At 45.9% G+C, this 17,941-nt stretch overlaps 2 protein-coding genes across 3 annotated transcripts in view; both read left to right on the forward strand.

Annotated features, from left to right (window-relative positions):
• Window positions 1-1,777, forward strand: part of INPP5B (inositol polyphosphate-5-phosphatase B) — a 52,460-nt gene extending 50,683 nt beyond the window's left edge. The window contains 2 exon segments of the mRNA XM_007453860.1: window positions 1,077-1,188; window positions 1,437-1,777. Coding sequence (XP_007453922.1) covers window positions 1,077-1,188; window positions 1,437-1,552 — 228 coding nt within the window. The 3' untranslated portion in view covers window positions 1,553-1,777.
• A 1,896-nt stretch (window positions 1,778-3,673) lies between these two features.
• The window catches only part of MTF1 (metal regulatory transcription factor 1), a 39,935-nt gene continuing 25,667 nt past the window's right edge, over window positions 3,674-17,941 (forward strand). Inside the window, exons 1-2 of one of the 2 annotated variants that reach the window (XM_007453792.1) lie at window positions 3,674-3,750; window positions 5,521-5,979. In XM_007453792.1, the coding sequence (XP_007453854.1) occupies window positions 5,572-5,979 (408 nt within the window). In that variant the 5' untranslated portion in view covers window positions 3,674-3,750; window positions 5,521-5,571. Of the gene's footprint in view, window positions 3,751-5,520; window positions 5,980-17,941 lie in introns of those variants that run through there. The other variant, XM_007453793.1, reaches the window with a different exon arrangement.

A 17,941-nucleotide genomic window follows, 5' to 3' on the forward strand; every position in this document is an offset into this window, starting at 1 on the left:
TTTCCTTTTATGGCATCACCTTAATTCCAGTGACTCAACCCAGAAACCTGAGTCATTTCTGACTCCCCCTCTCCTCACCTCCCACACGCTCAGTCCCCTTGCTCTGTCACTTGTCTTCTTCCATTCTAGTTCCACTTTCCTTGGTTCAGGACCCTGCATTCATGCTTTCCTTCTGCTGATTTGTCTTGCATACTGCCATTAGATTTGGGGTTCTAAAGCTCTTGTCATTTTGCTGTTGGTCAGAAACGCTCTCCATTGGCAATTAAGGATTTTCTTAAACAAATGTTCGGGACTTTTTATGATCCAGTCTAGTCATTCACATATGTAACCTGCCATAGAAGAATAATCTAAAAAACATGCTAACAATACATGATCCAGAGCCTTACCCCCCACCTCCACTAAATCAAAAAATCAAAATCTCTCTCTTCTTTTTTTTTTTTTTTTTTTTTTGGCTGCACCACTTGGTATGCGAGATCTTAGTTCCCTGACCAAGGATCAAACCTGTGCCCCCTGCAGTGGAAGCGTGGAATCTTAACCAGTGGACTGCCAGGGAGGTCCCTCAAAATCTCTTTTGGGATATATTTTGTACAGGCTTCCCAACCGATTCTGAAATGCAGATAGCCAGAGTACTCATTGAATTATAGCCTTATCAGCCCTTCCAAGCTCAGGGCCTGTTCAAACAGTAGTGCTCCTGCCAAAATTGACTTCTCATGATGTGTTCTTTCTTCTTATCTCACTGTTTTCCTTACCTTGCCTTTTTCTACACTTTCTTTTGCCCTAAATGCCCTAGTCCTTACCTCTGCAAGTGCAATCTTCTCTTATATTCAAGACGCAACTAAAATGTTTTCGGTTCTCTTAAGTCTTTTGAGAACGGGCAGTTAGAAGTTTGACCTCTAAATTCATGTAACGCTTGATCTATGCTTCTGTTTTGGCACCTGTGGCAGGTGATCAAGGTTTTCAGTGTACAGTCTTACTACTCATGTACCCGGATCATGTACTCAGTTCCTGGAATATAGCAGGCACTTGGGAAACGATTGAATGAACGAAAAGACAAATCCCAGTTCTCCCTCTCTCAGGTCATTGCTACCCTTCCCGCATGCCACAGAAATGTCTTCATCTACTTGATGGCGTTTTTGCAAGAACTGCTGAAAAATTCAGCAAAAAATCATTTGGATGGTAATATTCTAGGTAAGCCGCCAAGTGTGTGTGGAAAGCATCTCTGCAGACTGACTCATTAATAAGAGAAATGTGGTTGAGGAATGTCCCAAGTCCACTGCAGTAGAGCTAAAATCTCAAGCTCTGGGCAAAGTTTACTCTCGAATAGTTATTTTCGAGCAGAAAATACTGCTTTGGGGCACCCCTCCCCACTCCTAAGAACACGAGAATAAGTAGTGCTTCTTATGCTGAATCGTATGTTTTCTGGGTTTTTCATACAGCTAGCATATTTGGTAGCTTACTGCTTCGAAACCCAGCTGGTCACCAAAAGCTTGAAGTGGCAGAGAAGAAGAAGGCTCAAGAATTTATTCACCAGTTCCTCTGCAGCTCACCCTGAGCCTGTCCATCTCCTCTCCTATTCTGCCTGAGGCAGCCAATTACCAGCCCCACCTGTTTCAGCTCCAAAGCTGCCCTAAGAGCACGTGAGCCCACTGGGATGCCAGAGTGGCAGCTGCCTGTTTCCTGAGCCCAGACTGCCCTCCCCACCATGACTGTCACACTTAGTCCTGCTGCGAGTTGTGAAGACATGAGGGGAAATCCACCACAATAAAACTGACATTCAGCGTTCAAATTTAGTTATTTAACAGATCTTTTTTTTTTTTTAATGTTTAAACGACTGTACTTCTTGTGCTCACTCAACCTGCCTCCAGAGCATATAGTGCCTTCCCTGTAGCTTGGGCCGGGCTCCCCATGATCAGATATTTGAACAAACTTTGGAGTCCTGAAGGATGGATGAGTTGGACGGCAAGAATGCAAATGGGAAGCTGCTGGATAAAGAGCCCACAGCCACCTCAGATGCTTCCAGTTCTCTGAGGACATGTGTGTACACATATTGCAAACCCTACCCCCCTTCCCACTCAGATATGGCTCAACAACTCTGGAACTGGCCACTCAGCCTCCGAGGGCAATGTAGTGGCTTGAAAATGAAAATATTGAAGAAATTGGTGTTCTGGTGAAACAAGTGGAATTTTCGGGGCCAACAAATCCTCCAAACTGTATATAATGCATCCCCTCTCTTATATGTGTAATATATTTTAATGATAAATGTATTTTTAACAGTGGTTGGTTGCTTTTATTTTTTAAGAAATGGCAGCTCTCAGCAGCTGGACATTTGTGGCTTAAGCACTGGGGCAGGGTGGTCCCTGGTGGTCCAGTGGTTAAGAATCCGCCTTCCAACGCAGGGAACGCGGGTTCAATCCCTAGTCGAGGAACTAAAGTCTCACATGCCGCAACTAAAGAGAAGCCCGCGGCAACGAAGGCAACAGGGGCAACGAAGAGCCTGCTCATCACAACAAAGATCCCATGCGCCGCAACTAAGGCCCGACGCAGCCAAATAAATTAATTAATGAAATAAAATAAATTAAAAAAAAAAGCACTGGGGCAGCTGGTCAGGGGCCAGAGAGATATTTGCCTGGCAGTCTGGTGATAACAGCCACTATTTACCTTTTTCAAGCAAGAGATAGTACAGGCATGGCCCCAACCCCTTGACCCCTGATCTAGTTTCTGAGGGTTGTTCCACTTTTAATATTCTAGAGAAGTAGCTTATGGGGAAAATGGCAGCGGCTGCTAAGAGGTTCTGACAGCTAGATATTTACAGGTCAGGAGCAGAGTAAAGGCACATGCAAAATCGCTTCTTGGATCACCACTACTCCTTGGCAGTGTAAGTGATTTAGATACCGGCAGGTACGATGACAATGTGAACGGTTAAAGAAAGAATGGCCAGTAGGTGGTGTTGCCTGGCCCGGGCACGAGTTCCATGGAAGCCGACAGTCCTCTGCAGGGGAAAAAGTCGGGAGAGACGGCTCTGAGAGATGGCCTGGGCAGAGGTGTGAGGAAGACGGGAGTTGGGCGTCTTAAGCGAGGCTGTGAAGGGGGGAGGAGGTGGTGGCGTCCTCTGGCCAGGCTTGGAATACTCCCCATTTCTGCCATTTGGGTCCAGTCTTCTGGGACCCTCCTGCCCATATTAACTTTGTTAGGTGCGAAGGGGAAGCTAGGGCCACAAGGAGAAACCCGGAATGTCACAGCCTTCCAGGCTTCCCCCTTGCGGTCCGGGTACGAATTCGGCGGCTAACTGGGGTCCTTCCTGCTGCGGTTGTGGCTGCTAAGGTGAGGGGAGCGCAAGCCGGGCTGGGGCTACTTTGGGTTAGTGGCCAGGGGTCTGATCACTCTTCCTTGCGTCTGGTGCCTCTTGAGCCCAGCCCCGACTCCCCGCAGGCAACCCCACCCCCCCCCCCCGCCAGGTGGAGGACGAGGCAGGCGCTGCCCAGCGCGGGACGAACTCGTGGCCCCGCGCCGTCCCCGTGGTGCCCACCCCGCCCCCACTCCCGCTCGCCAATTGGAGGCTCGAGCTCAGCCCCCACACCGACTAAACCAACCAGAAGCGTCAGGGGGAGGTGGAGCCACTATCTCCTCCTTCCTCCGGAAAGCGGAAGCGGAAGTGACGTTCGGGGAAGGTGGGGGCAATCATGGTGCCGCTGGGGAGGGGAGAAGCTGCTGCCGCCGCCGCCGCCGCCGCCGTTGCCGGGAGCCGCGGAGGTAAAAGGCGAAACCAGACGCGGCCTGGGCTGGGGACTTCCCGGGGGGCGCGGGACTTAGGCTCCCTCCTGAAGCATTTTCCAGTAGGGACCCTAGACCGGTCACCATAGGGACCCCACCCCTCCTCCGTTTCCATGGGAATGGGTATCCAGCCCCCCTCCCCTGTTTCCATGGAGATCCGGACCCTGCCCCTCTTCGCCCGGCTTGGAGCCCCCCAGCTTGACTTCGGGTTTTTCCGTGTAGCCCTGGACTGGGGATTTTCCCAGACAGGTTCCTTTTCCCAGCCTCCTCTCAAGGGTGCTCTGTTTGTATTTCTCGTTTGCCACCCTCAAACCTCCTCGTCTTGTTTGTTCCGGACAGTTGGTCTCCGCGTTGCCGCCTGTGGTGCTGGGGCAGCCCAATGGGGCCCCCGGTGCTCTTATCTCTTCTCTCAGATGCAGCGAAATGTGCATCTACCGGGTTGCGTAAGCCAGAGCAAGGGGTCGGGCCGGTTCCTCCCGGCTCAGATCCCTTGGCCTGTGTCTGGTAACTACCACTGTCTAGCCGCCCTACCGAGTAAGGGTTCACTTTCTAATCCGGAGCAGAAGAGAAAGATAAAGTGCAAAGCCAGACTGAAAACTAAAAGTGATTATTTTAAAATTCTCTGTTATGTCTGCCAAACCCGCGTTCGTAGAACCTGTGTGTTTACAGGTAGAAGAAGAATCACTATTCCAGAACAGGAAAACTTCAGATTTGGTATTTTTCCCAAGAGAGTTTATCTTTCCAAGAGAGTATATCCGGAGGTCTTTCATTCATTTAACTGACATATCCGAACTCCTCGTGTCAGTGTACTGTGCTAAGGGCAGTAGAAACAAAAATAAAACTCATCATTTCCTCATTGCAGAGAGCACACTATAAAGCATAGCTTCTAGTGGACACCAGATTGTTTTAGGAGATAGATAAAGTGATCTTCATTAGATATACCTGATAAGGGATTAGCCCCACTACCCAGAAGCTGAAACATATGTTCTCGGAAGGAGGGAACAGATTCACACTTGATTTCTCTACTGTTTTCAGACATTGTGCTTTAACATACGTTATGTCTTTTACTCTGCATAACAATTTCCTGAGAAGAGGAATTACCAGTTCCACCTTACCTATGAGAAAAGTGAGGCACAGAAAGCTACCCAAGTAGTATGTAGTAAAGCCGGGATTTGTGGGTAGGTGACCCTGCCTCCAAAGCTCTACGCCTTCCATCATAGACTTACTGCCTCATGGTCTGATTTGGGGGATATTTAGATGGAGTTCCCTTGCTTTAAGATTTATAGCAACTCAGCTTTGAAACAGTTTGCCCCTATTTCCCCTTAAGTGTTTTGACCAACCTTCAGTAAGGCAGTAAGGCACATTTGGAAGGTCTTATAAGCTGCTGCTTATTACTTCCATTTTTAATTTTCATTTTTATTTAAAAAATTTTTGGCCGCGCTAAGCGGCTTTTGGCATCTTAGTTCCCTGACCAGGGATTGAACCTGGGCCCTCAACAGTGAAAGCATGGAGTCCTAACCACTGGACCGCCAGGGAATTCCCATTACTTCAATTTATTAAAAAAGATATTGTTTCTCCTTCAAAATGACTTGATGGTTTTAAACTTAAAAAAAAAAAAAGTCCCAAGGAAGATGTTTTTCATTTACTTTGCCCTGCTCTTGAAAGAAGAGGAAAAAAGAGCCCTGTGATTGCTGAGGAGGTCCCTGGGTCCTATGGTATGGCTCTGACTCTGGCTTTGTTCTGTTGCAGACAGGTCACTACCTTTCCATTTCTCACAATTGGGCTGAGCACGACTGAACCATGGGGGAACACAGTCCAGACGACAGCATCAGCTACTTTGAGGTAGAGGAAGATGAGCTGACCCCCGATGACAAGATGCTCAGGTTTGTGGATAAGAATGGACTGGTGCCTTCCTCATCTGGAACTGTTTATGATAGGACAACTGTTCTTATCGAGCAGGATCCTGGCACTTTGGAAGATGACGATGATGATGGACAGTGTGGAGAACACTTGCCTTTTCTAGTAGGGGGTGAAGAGGGCTTTCATCTAATAGATCATGAAGCAATGTCCCAGGGTTATGTGCAACACATTATCTCACCAGATCAGATTCATTTAACAATAAACCCTGGTTCCACGCCCATGCCAAGAAATATCGAAGGTGCAACCCTCACACTGCAGTCGGAATGTCCAGAAACGAAACGTAAAGAAGTAAGTAAAGCAGTGGGTGAGGGCCCAGTTTGGCTTTGGGGAAGGTCCTTACACAACTCTTATCAGCAGTTTCAGCCAGGGAGTATAGGAGCCCCTGGAATTAGGACCTACAATGGCTTTCCTTACTGTATATGCTTCATGTTTTTTGTTGTGACTGCTTTCTGGAACTTTTGGTGTGTATGGCTGCATTGAAATCTGGGAAAACTAAATTGCAAATTTCTTCCCCAGATCATAAATAAAATAGACATTTCACTGAGGTAAATCCGTGTCTCTGATGTGGAAATAACTGGATTTGGCTTATCTCTGAGTTGTGTAAAAATGACTTGTTTGGGAGAGATAAGTATTTGCTGGACTATATTAGTGAAAGTTTAATGGATAATAAAGGCTAGCTTTTTTTTTAATTGATTTATTTTTATTTTTGGCTGAGTTGGGTCTTTGTTGCTGCATGTGGGCTGCGCGCCTGCTTTCTCTAGTTGTGGCGAGCGGGGGCTACTCTTCGTTGTGGTGCACGGGCTTTTCATTGCGGTGGCTTCTCTTGTTGTGGAGCATGGGCTCTAGGCACGCGGGCTTCAGTAGTTGTGGCATGCGGGCTCAGTAGTTGTGGCTTGCAGGCTCTAGAGCGCAGGCTCAGTAGTTGTGGTGCACGGGCTTAGTTGCTCTGCGGCATGTGGGATCTTCCCGGACCAGGGCTGGAACCTGTGTCCCCTGCATTGGCGCATAACCACTGCACCACCAGGGAAGCCCAAGGCTAGCTTTCTTTTGTAAGAAACTCGGGCAGGAGGCAGTAAATGAGAGCAGGTTATCTAAAAGAAGTTTTCGTGCTCATATTTAGCTAACGTGCGTAAGGTAACACATATTACAATGCTTCGAAAACTGTAAAGCATTGTACAAATTGTACTAGGGGTGATAATTAGCAGAGTAAAAGATGTGGTTTAAAGGTAGTGATATACATTATCCGGGAACTAATTGCAGGTCAACTAGGGAAAAAAACGATCCCTGGTAGTTGCAATGCCAGGGACTAAATGTAAGATGTTACCAAACAGCCATTGGGTAAATTGTTTAGCAGAATATTTTTCTCTTTTGCTGTAATTCAGGTCTTGAAACTGGAGAATCTTTTTTTTCGTGGCATTTAGTTTTCCTTTGCTAGCCTTAGAACCTCAGAGCTGGAAGGAACCCTAGTGAGACCATCTTGTCTTACCTCCCACCTCATGCAGGGATCTCTCTGCAGCATCTCTGACACCAATTCCTCTGGTCTCTGCTTGAACACTTACAGAATGACGAGAGCACAGTGTTTCACAGTTCAGCCTAATACAAAGTTTGTTGGCCAGCTCTGATTGTTAGAAAGCTATTGCTCGTATGGAGCCAAAATCTGCCTTCCTGCAGCTGCTGCCCGCTGGTCCCAGTGCTTCCTTTCTTCTTTTTTTAAAAATTTATTTATTTTATTTTTGACTGCGTTGGGTCTTCATTGTCGTGCGCGGGCTTTCTGTAGTTGTGGCGAGCGGGGGTTACTCTTCGTTGTGGTGCGCGGGCTTCTCATTGCAGTGGCTTCTCTTTTTCCGGAGCATGGGCTCTAGGTGCGCGGGCTTCAGTAGTTGTGGCACGCGGGCTCAGCAGTTGTGGCTCGCGGACTCTAGAGCACAGGCTCAGTAGTTGTGGTGCACGGGCTTAGTTGCTCCGCGGCACGTGAGATCTTCCCGGACCAGGGCTCAAACCCGTGTCCCCTGCATTAGCAGGCAAATTCTTAACCACCGTGCCACCAGGGAAGCCCCCAGTGCTTCCTTTCTGAGCAGCAAGCTAAATCTTCCTCCCACCCGACAACCCCTCAGGTAATTGAAGATCATGGGTTTCTCTACATCTTTTCCTGTGCAGGCTCGACATCTCCATTTACTTAAATGTTCCTCTTACGACATTTTCCTCTAGTTTCTCATCAGCCTGGTCACCTTTGATTGCACAAGTTCCGGTTTTCCAAAGTCCTTAAAATTTGTAATTGAGCACAGTCTCACAAGTGTGAGTCAACTGGTACTGAATACTGTGCGGCTCTTTATCTCTTCATCTGGACGCTGTACTACAATTGTGATATGGTCTGTATTTTATTAGCAACAACATCCTACTGTTAGCTGGCACTTGGAAATCTCTAGAATGGTGTTTCTTAGCTGGGGGTAGTTTTGTCCCCCAGGAGACACATTTGGCAATATCTGAAGACGTTTCTGGTTATCACACTGGGGGAGTGCTACTGGAATCTAGTGGGTAGAGCCCAAAGGTCTGTAAACATCTGCAGTGCACGGGACAGCTCCCTACAACACATAAATAATTGTCTGGCCCCAAATGTCAGTTAGCTGTATTCCAATAAACTTTTACTTACGAAACAGGCAGTGGGCTACCCTGACTACCCTTAGTCTAGAACATAGGGAGTTGTAGCAGAGAAGGATGGAAGTACAGCAGAGATTCAGACATGGAAGGCAGTGATAGCATGCAGAGGGATCTGGACTGTATTCTGGAAATACACTGAAGGTGTCTGAGCCAAGAAGTGTCGTGGTTGGAGTGGTATTTTAGAAGGGTTGCTCTGGTAGCTGTGGCAGCTTGATTGCCTGGTTAGGAGATAGTCGCAGCTTAGGTTTGGGGTTTCCTTTGAGTCTGATGAAGGATGGTGTGGAAAGAATCCAGGGCTTTTGTTGACGTGTAAGAGAACTTGGTATATTATTGGAGTTTGAAGAATGAGCCATGAATTGGGTCTGACTCGAAGGATTCATCCGTTTTTCCAAGTGTGTTGAGTTTCTTCTGTCTTTTAGCACAGGGGCCACATGGGTGACTGATGGAGCTTCAGATCTCAGTAGTGAGTTAAGTAGTTCGAGTCCACTGTGATAGGTACTTTGAGGCTCATTCAGAGTGCTCTGTGCATGCTGAGGAGAAAGCGGCCGACTCTGCTGTCCCCCTTGCCCTCCATGAATGTTGATTCCATAACAGGAATTAAGAAGACAGGAAGAGGAGAATGTTTGGTGGGGAAATTGATGAGATGGTCAGAGTATAATGAATGTATAGTCCTTGGAGAAGAGCAAAGTGAACAAGTTGAGAAGCCCTTTGGAAATGTGGACCTGAAGTTGAGGAAGTGGCTGGGGATTAGAACTGCGGATCCATGAAGGAGCAGTAGTTCAAACTGTGGGCAGATAACCCAAGGGAGAAGTAAGAGTTGTTCTGAGAATTTAAGGGTTGGAAAGAGAAAGAGGAACCAGAGTTCCCTTAGTCCCAGGCATGGGTGGAAGACAGTGCTGTGGAAGCTGAGGGAAGAGAGGTTTAAGAAGTGTGAATATTCCTTTGTGACCCTGCAGAGGGATTGAGGGGCCGAAGAGGAGCCATTAGTTCTTCTGCTTGTGCAATTGATCACCTCATGGGAAGGCTTGCACTAGAGCGCTGGAAGCTGAAGCCAGATGTCAAGCTCTGGAGAAGTGAGTGGGCGGTGAGGAAACAGGAAGCAGGAAGCATCAACTTTTTCTTTTCTTTTTCTAATAGGGTAGTTGGAGGAAGAAGAGTGATGAGGCGGTAGTAAGTCAAGGGGACTGGATCATTTTTTTAGCAGAGGAAATTTGAACATGGCTTAGGGCCTAAACTTTGGGCCATCCTCAGTTAATGATTACTATGTGAGAGTGTTTCAAGAGCAGATGTTTGGGAAACATAAAGTTAAATCAAGACAGAGATTTGCTTATTAGTATGGGATTTCTCAAGAGATTTTGATAATAACTAAGAAGGAAGGACATGCAGAATTCTCCAAATATTTTGAACTTGGGAAACCATGTTTCGGGCCTTATTTCCACAGTCAGTGTTTTGTGTAGCGCATTTTGGGAAATGCTGATCTAGGCAGAAAAGGAGGAGAAGGTAGAGAAGGAATGATTATGCAGTCAGTGATATGAGCTGTCACTTTTCCCGCTTCGTCCTACTTGCAAGCCTGGTTTACCACTCATGTCTTCTGATCCTTGATAATCATGTAATAGGACAAGGTCAAGGGCACTGTAAGCACCTTGTGCAGTCTACCATGGATTTAGCTCACTCTGCTTCCCTCTCACCACATTTTCCCATTCTGTCCATGAGACCTACACGGAAGGTTCTAGAAACTGTTTTTGAAATCATTAATTGCAGGGTTGGTTGGGGATTGAGGGAGAAGCAGCAGTAGCTTTCAGCCTTTGAAAATTTTGCTAAATGACCAGGCATTCAGGGGACTCGCCTTCCTGAAGCACCGTCTTAACCGTAGCTTTTGTTTTAACAGAGGTGTAGCTTTTTATTTTATTTTTTGGCATTTAAATCCATTTAATTGCCCTGAAGAGGCCAGTGTTTATGACTATTTGATAACACTCTTCATGATTTCTTTACATTGCCCCACCCCCCACCTTTAAAAAAAAACAAAAAACAAAAAACTTGGTCTTTTCTCCATCTCTACACCCAGGTGTTACTCTTGAGAAATCAGATCATTTGATAACTAGTTAGTCTTCTTGGCTTCTGAAGCAGCTTATTTTCAGAGTCAGATTTTTGCTTGATTTTCCTGTTTACCCTTGATTGTTCCATTGTTTCCTATAGTGTGTGGTTGGCTTACCTATTACTTCATTTTTTTCCCTCGTGCTTGTCTTGTGCAAAAATAAACCAACCAGAACCTTGCTACAGGTGCTGTCTTCTCCTTCCGCAGGGCCACTGGTCATTCCCATTCAATTTGCACGTGTCTTATTCTCGAACTTGCTACTTTACTACTGCCTGCCTGTTGATTTGGTAGCTTTGAAAACTCAGATCAAAACATTGTCATTTTGGGCTTCCCTGGTGGCGCAGTGGTTGAGAGTCCGCCTGCTGATGCAGGGGATATGGGTTCATGCCCCGGTCCGGGAAGATCCCACATGCTGCCGAGCGGCTGGGCCCGTGAGCCATGGTCGCTGAGCCTGTGTGTCCTGAGCCTGTGTGTCCGGAGCCTGTGGTCCGCAACGGGAGAGGCCCGCGTACTGCAAAAAAAAAAAAAAAAAAAAAAATTGTCATTTTGCTGAGGATCAGCATTCTTTTTTTAAAAAAATTAATTTATTTATGGCTGCGTTGGGTCTTCGTTGGTATGCATGGGCTTTCTCTAGTTGCGGTGAGCAGGGGCTGCTCTTCATTACAGTGCGCGGGCTTCTCATTGCGGTAGCTTCTTGTGCAGCACAGGCTCTAGGCGTGTGGGCGTCAGTAGTTGGGGCACTCAGGCTTCAGTAGTTGTGGCTTGTGGTCTTAGTTGCTCCGTGGCACGTGGGATCTTCCCAGACCAGGGTTCGAACCCATGTCCTCTGCCTTGGCAGGAGGATTCTTAACCACTGTGCCACCAGGAAAGTCCAGGATCGGCATTCTTAAGCGTTGCTCTTTTAAAACCTTTCTACTTAGCTGTATTTCTAAGGAGCTGTATTTCCTTTAGTCAATTCACGCAGTCAGTGGTTTCCCAAATTTTCTTGCGTCTGTGCCCTTCCTGAGACCTTTCCAGGACCGTTGGGTTATCTGTTCATCTACCTCCGTCTGAACCACATCGGTGAACATAACGTTCCCCCCCACCAACTGATCTTGCACTTTTCTGCTGCATGGTTGGCCAAGAAGCATGAAGAAGCCCAGGAATCACATACCAAATATGCTCTTCATGATGCATCAGAGTATTCCAGTGTATTGACTGGGAGAGAATAGCTTTTTCTACCAAGAAGCACAGTTACAGTGATGCTTTATGAATTAGGCTGCTTGCTACGTCGGTCAGTGACATTCCAAAGGGTCGTTTTTTTTAGTGTGACAACTTTTAAGTATAAAAATAAGGGGGGAAATTTGACTCCAGTGTTTCAGAGCCTTTTTGCAACATGCCCTTTACCTTGGGAGACCTAGTTCTAATCTCATTCCTCATTATCAATCCCTCAGGCAGTGGAAGGATCCACTCAGACAAACCAGGTTGTTGCTCACTCTGCAAAGGGGACCCACCCACTTTTAGTCTTTGCACACAGTGATTACATTCCTTTACAGGTTCCCTTCTGAATACCCATGGAATTGCCCTTCAGAACTAGGACTGAGACTGTTTCTGCTTGAAATGCTAGTGTTAAGGATCCATTCATTCTTTCCACAAGCTTTTGCTTATTGAGTATCTACATTTGTGAAATACCAGGAAGAATAAAGAAATAATCCCTGCCCTGAGGGACTCTAGGGGAGTCTAGAAGGGAGACCGCTAGAGGCTGTATGTGCGAGGTTTGGTAGGAAACCAGGGCTGGAAGCATTTTCTGTTTACCAGCAGACGAAGCCATCCGAGCGCTCTCCCTTGCATGCCTGCATGTGTGTCACATACCTCTGTGCAGCATTCAACATTTCCATCACTGAGGCCCACTGGCTTGGAAAAGGGACAAGGGTGGTTTTATGTTCATACTAGTTTTCCAGCATAATGCTGCACGAATAACAGTTCTCGGATTTACATTTTACATAGGCTGTACCTGTTGAGTATTGCTAAAATTTTGCTGTGGTAGGACATTGGAGAAAGAATCCGAACGTTAATGTTTTTCTCTTATTTAAATCAAGCTTATTCTTAAAATTGTTTTTTCTGTGATGTGCGCAGGGATAATTTAGACCTAGGTTCCGTCTTTGTTCTGGTATATACTGTGTGGCCTTGGGTAAGCTGCTCTGTTTCCTCTTTTGTAAAATTGAAATGAAAATATCCTGTTGCATTTCGTGATGGTGAAATGAGATTTATTCATTTATAAATATATAACGGGATAAATAAAACATTTAGCATAGTGTCTGGTGCATGGTGGTTGTTTGGTGAATGTTCATTTACTTTCTCTTCCTCGTAGGCCCACATAGTTCTTGAAAGAGGTATGGAAGGAGGTATTCTGTTAAAGAAAAGGTTAAAATTGTCTTTGTTAGGAACTCTTTGGGAAGCATTTTCTCCTAAAACAGGGTTATAAATTGTGTTTGGGTTCCCTGGAACCCAGTGACCCCTAATTTGCTGAACTGTCATATTAATACAGCTATGGAATGTGACCCACCATTTAGAACTGTGTTTTACAAGGGGAACATGTTGGTAGTCCCGCTGGAGGGGTTCTAGGTGCAGCCCTTGCCACAGGTAACCTTCCACGCTCACGCTCTGCTCCCTTGGACTTCTTGGCCTTCCGTAGCAGCAGGCCCCCGAAAGTTAACTTCCATGGTGGGCAGTTGGGGCATGAGGCAAAGCTGGGGGCTCTTTTTAAATATTATTGTTAATTTTTTACAATTGAGATAAAATTGACATATAATATTATACAACATAATGATTCAGTAATTGTATATGTTGCCAAATGATCACCACTGTAAGTCTAGTTATCATCCATCCCCACGCATAGTTACAATCTTTTTTTTTTTTTTTTTTTTTTGCGGTACGCGGGTGCCTCACTGTTGTGGCCTCTCCTGTTGCGGAGCACAGGCTCCGGACGCTCAGGCTTAGTGGCCATGGCTCGCGGGCCCAGCCGCTCCGCGGCATGTGGGATCTTCCCAGACCGGGGCACGAACCCGTGTCCCCTGCATCGGCAGGCGGACTCCCAACCACTGCACCACCAGGGAAGCCCTTTTTTTTCTCATGATGAGAAGTTTTAAGATCTTCTCTCTCAACAACTTTCAAATATACAATACAGTATTATTAACTATAGTTACCATGCTGTACATTACATTCCCATGACTTACTTACTTCATAAGCTGAGGACTCTTACGGCTAAAGAATGAGGACTCCTGTTATGCTGGCAGTGACAGTGGCAAGAGGATTAGATGGTTAGCATCCTGTTGAGTGCCTGCTGTGTACTAGGCACTGTGTTAGGGACTCTGATAGTCTTGTATTTTCATAACAATCTTATAAATAGGTACTGTTAGCTCTCATTTTACAGATAAGAAAACGGAGGCTTAGAAACATACAACTGGCAAGTGGTAGAGTTGAGATTTGAACTGAGGACTTTGTGCTTTCCTATCATACACACCACCTTTGTAAAGACAGAGAGGAGCATCAGGCACTGAAACCCATTAGCTATGAAAAGGGCTGAGAAATGAGGGGCAACAGGATGGCATTAGTTCTGTAAGGGTAAAGGATTTAGGTGTGGGAGCAGCTATGTAAATTCAGCTCTGAGATGAGCAGTGGAGGTCACTGCAGGGCTCTTCCATTCCTACTTGCACATTATGGAGTGGGAGAAAGGAGATCACTGCCAGTGTGGAAACAGAGTTGGTACTGGGGAGAGGGATGGGAAGTCCCTAGTGATGGGAAGGAAAGGGCAGCTCCTACAGCTGTAACGGCCAAGCCAATCATTTATTTATAAGAATGTTCAGACGCTGGGTGCTCACAATCAGAGGCTCCCTTTCCTTATTGAGAATGGTGCTGTTAGTGTGTGTAGGATCTAGTTCTCTCGGACTCATTTCTTTTTCCTCCAGCAGAAACCCAGCCTTTTTTCTCTTCTGAATTTTTTTAAGCTTTTGTCTCCTTGTGTTCCAGTGTTTTTCTCATTTTTGCCTATCTCATTCACCTTTCCTCCTCTGATCCTGTTGACTTAACAGGGCAGTCATCCTTGTTAAATACTTCTCTATTCTAGAACTACTCAGAACACTTTATGAATCAACATCAGTTCTCTGAAAGCTCATGCCTCCTGCCCATTCCTAGCATTAAACCTGGTCCGTCCTCAGTGAGCCCAAACTGCGCTGTCTCTGAGCTCCTTAACTTCGTAATCGACAGCCATTTAAGTGATGCAGTGCTCAAACTCTTTTGGAGAAACGTGTTTTCCAGTGGAATCTTTGGTGACATTATGTTCATATTACAGATACTTTAGTTAATTTCGATAGGCCAATTTATTATGTGTCACCTCTCCCTCAAGTTCTTTAAATTTAGCTTGGGTATCACCTCCTTTGAGAAGCTTTTCTTAGTCATCCCCAAGTTTAAGTTTTTTGTAGTTTTTCTCTTTCTAAGTTTTTCTCTATATTCTAGTATCCATACAACTTCTCATACCATATTGTGCTTGTCTGTTTGAATCGCCTCTTGACTTTGAGCTCCTTGAGAGCAGGGGCCATTTTTTCTCTATCCCTAGCCCCTGGGAGAATATAATCCCTGGAACATAAGGTTTATCATGCATGTATGCGTTCAAAAAAAATAAATTGTATTTAAATGTACCAAATGTTGCAACACCTGCTCTGTGTAACGTGCTTTTTGCAACTTCCTCCTCTGATCCAGTTTGAGGAGGTTTAGTTTTCCCTTTTTGTGAGATGTGGTGCTGTTTAGAAACGATTCTGAAAGACACAGTATAGAGACTTCCATTTACTGCCTTCCTCCAGATGGGGTGAGGTTGTGCGTTTATTCAGCATACTGTTGGGGAGCATTTGCTTTGACAGTCATCTGTCCCCCCGTTAAATACAAATACCTTCCCCACTCTTTGTCCTCTCTCCTAACTTTCCCCTCTCTCTCCTCAGCCGTTCCGTGAAAGAGTAGTTATATTCATTGTCTCTAGCTCCTCACTTTTCCCTGACTTTTCAGCCTGTTACGTCCTGGCTTCTGCTTCTACCCCTCCAGTGAAGCTAGTCTTGCTGGGGCAGTTCTGACCTTGTGAATTGGCTGAGTCCAAGAAATGCTTCCTCAGTCACCTCTGCTACATTTGACCTGGTTGACCATCCTCCTTGAAACTCTGTTGCTTTGTCACTTGTCATCCTTGCCACTCCTTTCCTCAACACTGAGTCCTGTTGGTTTGGTTTGGTTTGTTCGTTTAGTCATCCATGCCTTCACTCAACAAATCGGAGTTACTTCTCCACAAGGCTAGTTCCTGAGGCTGTTGGCCGTGAACAAGACGGATGTGGTCCGTGCTCTCATGGAGCCTACAGTCCAGCTGGAGAGTAGCTGTTTATTCATTTAACTCCACAGATATCTACTTAGTGCCTCCTGCTTTCCAGCTACTGCTGTGCCTAGATTCCACATAGATAATCATGTAAATTATCTACGTGCTTTAAAGAAATACAGGATGCTATGAGAACCTGTAATAAGGGTACCTCTTCTAGTTTGGGGAGGGGGTAGGGATCGGTCAGGGAAAAGGTCCTTGAGGAAGGAACACTTAATGGAAGCTTGAATTGGCCAAGTAAGAAAACCTAGATGGGAGCAGGGGTTGGTAGGGCTGGGAGACGGGGAGGGATAGTTAGTTGCACTTGTTACTTACAAAGTTATCAACTGCTGTAGCGTCTTAAGAATGAAATTCTGCTCTTGTCATTCACCGTTGTCGTAAGCTCTACGACGGAGACATGCAGACTTCTTTATTATAGCATTCATGGGGTCCTGGTTCTCCTTCTTGGTCAGTGATCATTTTGAAAGCTCTATCTTGCAGCACCCAACAGGTTTGTTTTTAGTCTTGATGAAAAATCAGGACATGTGTGTGAGAGGATAATTAACCATGTACGCTGAGTGGCATAGTTAAATGTTATTAGAATTCAGAGAACGGCACTGTCACATAGATACGGAGTGATAGTGGCGGGCATCGGAGGTAGTGAGGCTTGAATGGAAGAGAGAGACTCAGAAAAGCAGAGAAGAAAGGAGCCAGGCATTTCCAGTAGAGAGAAAAGAGAGAGAACAAAGGCAGGCGAGTGGGAATTCAGTGTTGCAGTTAGGGAAGGGGTTACTGTCCCCTGTAGGCCTCGACAGAGCCTGCTTTTGGCCTGGTTGACAGAAGAGGACCTGGAAGGACTTTGAATACAAGGCTGGGGAATTGGGACTTAATCATTTGAGCAGAGAGGTGGTACATGTGGGACACTGTTTTAGAATAAATCTGGCAGTGATTGGCTTCAAAGCTAGGCACTGACACATGAGAATGCCTGGTTAGTAGTTCAGTTCAGATGTTTATGGAGCATGTCCTGTGTGACATGGGGAAGGGAAAGGGATGAATGAGCGAGAGAGCGCTTGCCTGGGGAACCTAAAGACATGTGCAAGATCCTATCGGTGGTTGGGCTTTTGAGAGAAGGACAAGGAGCCAGAGGCGAGATGGGCTTTTTTTTTTAAACATCTTTATTGGAGTATAATTGCTTTACAGTGGTGTGTTAGTTTCTGCTTTATAACAAAGTGAATCAGCGATACACATACATATATCCCCTATACACATACATATATCCCCGTATCTCCTCCCTCTTGCATCTCCCTCCCACCCTCCCTATCCCACCCCTCCAATGGTGTGTTAGTTTCTGCTTTATAACAAAGTGAATCAGCTATACATATATCCCCATATCTACTCCCTATCCCTCCCCTCTAGGTGGTCACAAAGCACCGAGCTGATCTCCCTGTGCTGTGCGGCTGCTTCCCACTAGCCATCTATTTTACATTCGGTAGTTTATATAAGTCCATGCCACTCTCTCACTTCGTCCCAGCTTACCCTTCCCGCTCCCTGTGTCCTCAAGTCCATTCTCTACATCTGCATCTTTATTCCTCTCCTGCCCCTGGGTCCTTCATAACCATTTTTTTTTAAGATTCCATATATATGTGTTAGCATATGGTATTTGTTTTTCTCTTTCTGACTTACTTCACTCTGTATGACAGACTCGAGGTCCATCCACCTCTCTACAAATAACTCAATTTCGTTTCTTTTTATGGCCGAGTAATATTCCATTGTATATATGTGCCACATCTTCTTTATCCATGCATCTGTCGATGGACACTTAGGTTGCTTCCATGTCCTGGCTATTGTAAATAGAGCTGCAGTGGACATTGTGGTACAGGACTCTTTTTGAATTATGGTTTTCTCAGGGTATATGCCCAGTAGTGGGATTGCTGGGTCGTATGGTAGTTCTATTTTTAGTTTTTTAAGGAACCTCCATACTGTTCTCCATAGTGGCTGTATCAGTTTGCATTCCCACCAACCATGCAAGAGGGTTCCCTTTTCTCCAAACCTGGGAGATGGGCTTTTGAGAGAAGGGCAAGGAGCCGGAGGGGAGATGGGCCCCTCCCTTCCCCACACCCACAGGT

Source organism: Lipotes vexillifer, unplaced genomic scaffold (assembly GCF_000442215.2).
Source record: "Lipotes vexillifer unplaced genomic scaffold, Lipotes_vexillifer_v1.1 scaffold213, whole genome shotgun sequence".
In the NCBI taxonomy this organism is placed as follows: Eukaryota; Metazoa; Chordata; class Mammalia; order Artiodactyla; family Lipotidae; genus Lipotes; species Lipotes vexillifer.